Source organism: Nomascus leucogenys, chromosome 22a, assembly GCF_006542625.1.
Source record: "Nomascus leucogenys isolate Asia chromosome 22a, Asia_NLE_v1, whole genome shotgun sequence".
NCBI classification, from domain to species: Eukaryota; Metazoa; Chordata; class Mammalia; order Primates; family Hylobatidae; genus Nomascus; species Nomascus leucogenys.
The window spans coordinates 1,881,996-1,889,881 of NC_044402.1; the positions used below are offsets into that span (position 1 = coordinate 1,881,996).

The 7,886-nt window shown below is 57.5% G+C and overlaps 1 protein-coding gene across 1 annotated transcript in view; it reads right to left on the reverse strand.

The window, feature by feature from the left end:
* ASPG (asparaginase) overlaps positions 1 to 5,832 on the reverse strand; it is a 28,071-nt gene extending 22,239 nt beyond the window's left edge. The window contains exon 1 of the mRNA XM_030803189.1: positions 5,687 to 5,832. Coding sequence (XP_030659049.1) covers positions 5,687 to 5,768 — 82 coding nt within the window. The 5' untranslated portion in view covers positions 5,769 to 5,832. The remainder of the gene's footprint in view (positions 1 to 5,686) is intronic.
* Between the last annotated feature and the right edge of the window lie 2,054 nt (positions 5,833 to 7,886).

Sequence of the window (7,886 nt, forward strand, 5' to 3'; positions counted from 1 at the left end):
CGCAGAGCCTCAGGCGGGAGCGGTGCCCGGCAGCACCCTGGCTCAGCCCGGGAAAAGCCCTCTGAGACCTCGGCCTCCAGAACCGAGAATGAACTCCTGTGATGTTCAGCCGCCCGGCACAGTGGCCACAGGAAACAAAAAGTCACTCTCCACTCATCACGGCAGGTGAAGCTGGGGTGTCTTATGGGGAAGGTGGAGGGGGCACATCTGGTTTGGTTTTGTGGGACATGCTCACATTGTGCAAGGTCACCTCCAGCTGCTGCTGACTCATGTGGGGGAACAGCTTCCAGAAACTTCCAGGAATGCTACAGAGTGGTAAGCGTGGATATGGGCCCTGCTGTCCCTGCTGGGGGGATGTGTGAGCGCCACAGGCGAAATCAGCCAAAGACAAGACTAAACTCTCTCTTGGTGTCCTCTTCTCTCGAGCAAAACACTGCATATGTGCTTTTGCAGTGGTTTTTAGGGCTCACACCTGTAATCCCAGAATTTTGGGAGGCTGATGCAGGAAGATCATTTGAGTCCAGGAGTTCAAAACCAGCCTGGCCAATTTCTTTCTTTTTTCTTTTTCTTTTTCTTTCTTTTTTTTTTTTTTTTTTTTTTTTTTGAGACAGAGTCTCGCTCTGTTGCCCAGGCCGGAGTACAGTGACACCATCTCGACTCACTGCAACCTCCACCCCCAGGGCTCAAGCAATTCTCTTGCCTCAGCCTCCCAAGTAGCCAGGAAAAAAGGCATGCACCACCACACCTGGCTAATTTTTTATTTTTAGTAGAGACAGGGTTTCGCCATGTTAGCCAGGCAAGTGATCCACCCGCCTTGGCCTCCCAAAGTGTTGGAATTACAGGCCTGAGCCACCATGTCTGGCCAGACGTTCCTTTTTCAAACCTATACTGTCGCCAGTAAAGTTTTCTTACCAACCTGCGAGTGGACTGGGGCTCCAGCACTCACCCCGCCGTCAACGTGTTGTGCGTCAGCAGCCATTCTAACAGGTATGTAGTGGCATCAGGTTTTTTTGTTTGTTTGAGACAGGGTCTCGCTCTGTCACCCAGGCTGGAGTGCAGTGGCACGATCTCTGCTCACTGCAACCTCCACCTCCTGGGTTCAAGAGATTCTCATGCCTCAGCCACCCCAGTAGCTGGGACCACAGGCGCCCACCACCACATCTGGCTAATTTTTTTTTTGTATTTTTAGTAGAGACGGGGCTTCACCATGTTGTCCATGGCTGGTCTTGAACTCCTGACCTCAAGTGATCCACCCACCTCAGCCTCCCAAAGTGCTGGGATTACAGGTGTGGGCCACTATGCCCGGTCAGCTGGGGCAATTTCTTTTGTTATTTTAAATAAACAACAGCTTTCCGCCGGGCACGGTGGCGGGCACCTGTAGTCCCACCTACTCGGGAGGCTGAGGCAGGAGAATGGTGTGAACCCGGGAGGCGGAGCTTGCAGTGAGATGAGATCGTGCCACTGCACTCCAGTCTGGGCGACAGAGCGAGACTGTCTCAATAAAATAAAAATAAATAAAAAATAAATAAACACTGACTTTTACACCTAACTCTGATTTTGTAACTTGTATTACTTTTCTCAATGAGGGCCCTCCAAAAGCTTCAAGGGCTGCAGAACCTGAACCCTCCGGCCCTGCCTGGAACCTCTTCCTTGGCCCATCCAGGCAGGTGCCTGAGTTTGCTGGTGACTCGGAAACTCCTCAGCTCCCTGCCAAACACCTGGAAGGGAGGCTTTGCTCTCTAAGACAATGGGCCCCACTGTCACCAGCGAAGTCACGCTTAGGATTAGAACCTTGTGAACGTGTAGCACCCATTCAGGAAGGAGGTCCAGGCCAAGGGCACAAACGCCACTGCAGTGACCAAGAAGCCATGGGCGTCACTCCACCGACAGTCTCGGCTGCTGGGACCCGTGTGGCAGCTGGTCCCAGCAGCTGGCAGGGAGCTTCTCTCAGCTGCCTGGCCCCAAAGCTCTGCCCTCCCTGCTGTGCCTGCAAGGAGCTGGGCTCAGGAGGGACTTTGGGAAAGGCCGGCAAGCAGGTGGGTGTGGGCGGCAAGCCACCCAGGCGCCGAGGCAAGAGACCGAGGACACGAGCTGTTCCAGTATAATAAAATATAAAACGAGAATAGTCATGCCAGATATAGATCTTAGATATGATTATATATGAATATCATTAATCGTTGGTAGTAACTACTCTTTATCCCAATATTATAATAATCCCTGCTCTATAATCATAACCTAGGAAAAACCAGGCCATACAGGGATAGGAGCTGAGGGGACATAGTGAGGTGTGACCAGAAGACAAGAGTGTGAGCCTTCTGTTATGCCCGGACAGGGCCACCAGAGGGCTCCTTGGTCTAGCGGTGACGCCAGCATCTGGGAAGATGCCCGTTGCCAGGCGGACCGTGGTCTAGCGGTAGCAAAACGTGTCAAGGAACAACACCCGCTACTTAGCAGACCGGGAAAGGGAGTCTCCTTTTCCCCGGGGGAGTTTAGAGAAGACTCTGCTCCTCCACCTCTTGTGGAGGGCCTGACACCAGTCAGGCTTTCCCGCAGTTATCCGGAGGCCTAACCGTCTCCCTGTGATGCTGTGCTTCAGTGGTCACGCTCCTAGCCCGCCTTCATGTTCGATCCTGTACACCTGGCTCTGCTTTCTAGATAGCAGTAGTAAACTAGTGAAAGTACTAAAAGTCTCTGATATGTAGAAATAATGGCATAAGCTGTCTTTCTCTTTGTCTTCTCTCTCTCTCTCCCTCGGCTGCCAGGCAGGGAAGGGCTCCCTGTCCAGTGGACACGTGACCCACGTGACCTTACCTATCATTGGAGAAGACTCACATTCTTTACCCTGCCCCTTTTGCTTTGTATACAATAAATAACAGCGCAGCCAGACATTCGGGGCCACTATCTATCTCCACGCATTGGTGGTAGTGGTCCCCAGGGCCCAGCTGTCTTTTCTTTTATCTCTTTGTCTTGTGTCTTTTCTACGCTCTCTCATCGCCGCACACAGGGAGAGACCCACTGACCCTGTGGGGCTGGTCCCTACAGGTGGGGTTCCCAGTTTGACACAGGAAGGCTTCAAGTTTCCCGGGTGTACGGAACGTGGCCACTGATGCCAGCTTGGGCTTGGGGTTATCAGCCGTGTTTGGATTCACTATGCCCCTTGACCTGTGATAGCTTCAATGAACTCAGAGAAGGGATGGGTCAAGGGGCGTCCCCACTGGCATCACCTCTGCCCTCCCTGAACTCTGGTAGGGCTCCAGGTGTGCAGCGTTCCACCCACAGGTCACTGTTTACCAGCAGGCGCAGAAGCCGTTCCAACAGTGACAATCAAAACAGCTTTACCGTGGCAAAGCAACCACTCCCCTCTCACCTCCCCAGGGAAGGCCAGAGACCACGTCAGCAGTATAGAGGGAGTAAATCATTGACGCCTGACAGTCTGGCTGCTCCAACCTCACGAGCGGTTGGGGGAGCCCATTCCTGCGGGTTCCTGGAAGTGGATGTCCCACGTGGGTCAGCTAGCAACAGCTGGGGGTGACCTCGCAGCCACACGAGGACGGGCTGCTGGGCACAAACCAGGACCCCAGTGCACAGAGCACCGAGGGATCTCAGAAGGCTGCTTCAGGTCTGAAGACTGACGCCCCACACCCAGTTTCCAGCCTCAAAGTCTCTTGTTTCCTACCCAGACACAGGACCTCACAGCCTCTTTCAGAAATGCGGTGCACGCGTGTGAGTGCACCCACAGGCTGCTGCGGCGAGCACGCGGGGGCCAAGCGAGACGGGCATGTGGTGGGGTTGCAGAGAGAGTCCACCTGCCCCTGCAGCTCGGACCACTCAGGAACTATGTGTTGAGCTCAACGAAATTGCAGTTGGCCACACACCAAGCCTGAAGGGGTAGCGTCAGGGGCGTTGGAAGAGGCCCCAGACAGAGTCCCCAGGTCCTGTCCCCACTCGGGGGCAGCTCTGGCAGGCTCCGGCCCTGCTGGGCTACCCACTCCTCTTTCCTGCACCTTGCAGGGCCGCTCCTGGCCTGGCCCTCTCCCACCTTTGTCCTGCAGGTCTTGTGTCCTCAGAGAAGCCCTCCCTGGGCCGCCTCAAAACTCCACACCACCCACCGGGTCCAGACCCTGTTATCAGCCCACAGCCCCTGCAGGGCCCTGGCAGATCCTGCCCCTGGGACTAGCTCCTTAATGCGTGCTATCCCTTCAATGGCAGCCTCTCTCGCTAGCTTGTGAGGGCCAAGCACAGGAACTATGTCACTCTGTGTCAGTGGAGTGTCACACAGGGGTTTGCCAAGCTGTGAATGACTTTGTTCCATTCACAGGCAGAGAGAGAAGTGCAGAGGAGGCTCCTGGCAGCCTGGACAGCCACGTTCCTGGGGCCTGAGTCCCTCGTGGACGAGCCCCACTAGGTTTTGTTTCCTGGGCCTCCAGAGGGGTCTGCACTGGCCACGGTGCGGTGGGTGGAATCTGAGAGCACCGACAGAGTGCTGGGGGCTTCTAAGCGGCCACTTCAGCAGAAAGCGGTGGCCAGGAGGGGCAGCTGCCAGGGAATAGGCCGTGAGAGGGGGTGGGTTAAGGAGAGGCGGGGAAGTGGTTGGCAGATGCGCAAGGGACAAGAGAATGTTCTGGTCGTGCCAGGGGAGGCCCTGGGGCTCTGGCAGAGCCGGAGAGGGTCCCAGCCGTCTCAGGAGGGAGAGCTGCACTGGACACTAGCAGGAGTGTGGGGAGGGGCCAGGGTAGCAGGGAGTGGGAGGAGGAGTGGAAAGGGCTCCTGAGGGAAAGGCAGGCAGCAGCCCACGGAGGGTCGCAAAGAGGTTCAAGATGGGGCGAGGGGGCTGTTCTGGCCCCAAGGGAGGGAGCACCCAACATCACAGCAGAGCCCACGTGGGGGCCCCAGGCAGTGTCCTGCCCTCCTGGGGAACACCCGGGCATTCTGGAGGCTCCAGTGCAACTGTCCTCTCCCCATCCTGGTGGCCTCAGGCTCCCCAAGCTACCATCCTTCCTGTGCCCAGCCCAGGCTGGCAGCACTGTGCTGGAGTACCACAGAGCTCGGTGCCTGTCCCAGACCCTGACCCCACCCAGGCAGAACTCAGTCCAGATGCAGTCGCTGGTCTCTGGTCAACCAGGTCCACGCAGGGGCAGAGGAAGCAGGGCTCTGAGGCCAACTCGGGTGTGAACACGTGCGTCCCTGCAGATGCCAGGTAGCCCCAGTATTGTGCCAGCCACTGCTGCCTGACCAGGACCCCAGGGGACTCAGGCGATGGGGACATCCTCGCGGGTGTCGCAGGTGAGGGGTCCTTGCAGCCTCCTAAGCCTTCTCGACTTGTGTGTCCAGGGCAGGAGAGGCAGGCCAATGCCCTGGGGCCCTCCCGCCCCATATTCCAGGGCTCCAGGTCGCTGGCCCTCAGAGACGCAGCGGCAACACAGGGGCCTGGTCCCAGGGTCGCAGGGCGCTCCCGGGAGCACCGCGACGGAGAGAACCCACCGCGACCTCCTCTGTCCAGGTGGGGGCTCCACGCGCCGGGACGCTAGTGGCCGGAACCGAAGGAGAGCGACCCCAGCCCGCACCCCCCATCCAGGCGCGGATCTGACTCCCCAACGACCCCCGTGGATGCAGGAGGGTCCGAGGCTCCCGGTAGCGGCCAGGTCCAGAGGCCTACCCCGCCCAGGGCGCTGGGTCTCGGACTCACCTCCGAGCTCACTCCGCATGCCAATGGTGCCGCCGGTGTAGACGGCCAGCAGCCTCCGCTCGGGCCCCACCGCGCGCGCCATGCCGGACCAGGGACCACCGGAGTGGACAGGGGGTGCAGCGGCGACGCGGGGCCTGCGGGACTCAGGGACTGAGGGGAGGAGGCCCGGGGCGCCGGGGGCAGCCTGGGAGGGCGGGGCCGGCGGGGGCACCCTCGGGGAGGGGGCGGGAGGACTCCGCCCAGGAGGGTGGGAGGCCCCGCGGAGGCGGGCGGGGGCAGGACCTGGGGGCGGGGTGGGTCCCGGGGACTGTCCAGGGTCGGAGAGAGAGGCGGGGCCTGGCGGGGTGGGGGCGGGGCCTGTCAGGGTGCGGGGCGGGGCGCTGCCTTGGAAACGTGTAGGAAGAGGTGAGGTCTGTGAGGGCGGCAGGGGGAGCTCCTGCCTGGGCAGGAGATTGGGTGGGGCCTGCTTGGGGGTGGGGAGCGCCTGTCCAGGGACTAGATGGCAGCCAGAAAGGCAGGGACAGGGGTGGGGCGGGTCCTGAGCCACCCTGCGGCCATCGGCCCTCCGTGGTGGCCCTGGGTGTTTGAGTAGCTGTGACAGGTGGTGCCTGGCAGACCGTAGTGCCCGAGGCCCTCCACGACCTGAGCACAGAGGGGGCTCTGTGTCCTCTCAAGCAGCCTCCACAGCCCCGGTGCTCCAAGGCTGGCAATGCTGCCCAGGCCCTGCTGTCCCTCCTTTGGATGGCCAGAGGCAGGCAGAGCTGGACCAGCCCCTCCACATGTGCCCATTCACACACCATCCAAGAGAAGAGCCCGAGGGGCCCCCCAGGGCTGGAGCGGGACAGAGCAGGAGTATGGCCGTCTTGGACAAACACCGCCATTTTAAGTTCCCTTTGATTAAAAAGCTGCCTAAATCCAGCCCAAAACATATCAGCCTAATAGCTAATGTCAGCACGACCATAAACCACAAATAACATCTCCAACCAGAAACATGCCAACCTCGAGATAACCTCCCCTCCGACCAGAAACATTCCAAGCCCGCAATAAACTTTCCCTCACACAGAAACATTCCGAGCCTGTGATAAGCTCCCCGCTTCCTAAACCCTTAAAGATCCTTAGTTTGTACGAGAGAACGCTCCTGACCAAAATCGGCCAGAAGTCCCTCTCAGGTTTATTCTCCAAAATAAACCTGTCTTTGTCGAGCCGCTTTTCATGTTTCTTTCCTCTTTCTTTAACTCCTACAGAGCCCACCCTGCTTCACTCCCACGAGAGCCCAGGAGGGCAGGGCAGTGGCGGGTGCAGGGTCCCAGGAGGGTCCCAAGCTGCAGGCTTGCTCCCAGGTGGACAGAAGATCCACAGCCTCCTCATCTCCTGGCACCTTGACTGCCTGGGGCACTGATGCACTTTGGTGGGAAACTGTGTGTTGCCCCCAGAAGGCGCCAGCATTTGACACTGATTCCATAATAAAAATTATTATTATTCTGTTGCCTGGAGGGCAGTAGCAAGATCTTGGCTCACTGCAACCTCTGCCTCCCAGGTTCAAGCAATTGTCTTGTCTCAGCCCCCCGAATAGCTGGAATTGCAGGTGCACACCACACCAAGCTTATTTTTTTTTTTTTTTTTTGTATTTTTAGTAGAAACGGGGTTTCACCATGTTGGCCAGGCTGGTCTTGAACTCCTGACCTCAAGCACTCCACCCACCTCGGCCTCCCTAAGTGTTGGGATTACAGGTGTGAGCCGCCACGCCCAGCCCCATATAATTATTTTGATAGCAATAGTGCAATAGTGCAAAAGTAATCTTGTCTGCAGAGAAGCAAAGGCATTCTGCCCAGCAAAGGTCTGTGTTAGTTTTCTGGGACTGCAGTAACAGAATGAGTGATTTACAGTGCAAGGAGGTCTACCTCTCACAGTTCTAGGGGGTGGAAGTCTAAGGTCAGGGTGTCACGGGTTGGTGTCTCCTGGGCAAGAAGACATTGCCTTCTTGCTGTGCCTCACAGGGTCTTTCCTCCGAGCAGTCACTCATCCCTAATGTATCTCCAGATGTCCAGACCTTCTCTTTTTATAGACATACCAGTCACATTGAATTTGGGGTCTTATTTTAATTCAACCATCTCTTTAAAGTCTACCTCCAAATACAGTTGCATTCTAAGACACTGGGGTGTGGCGGACTTCAACATTCGAATCTAAGGGAGACAGTCCA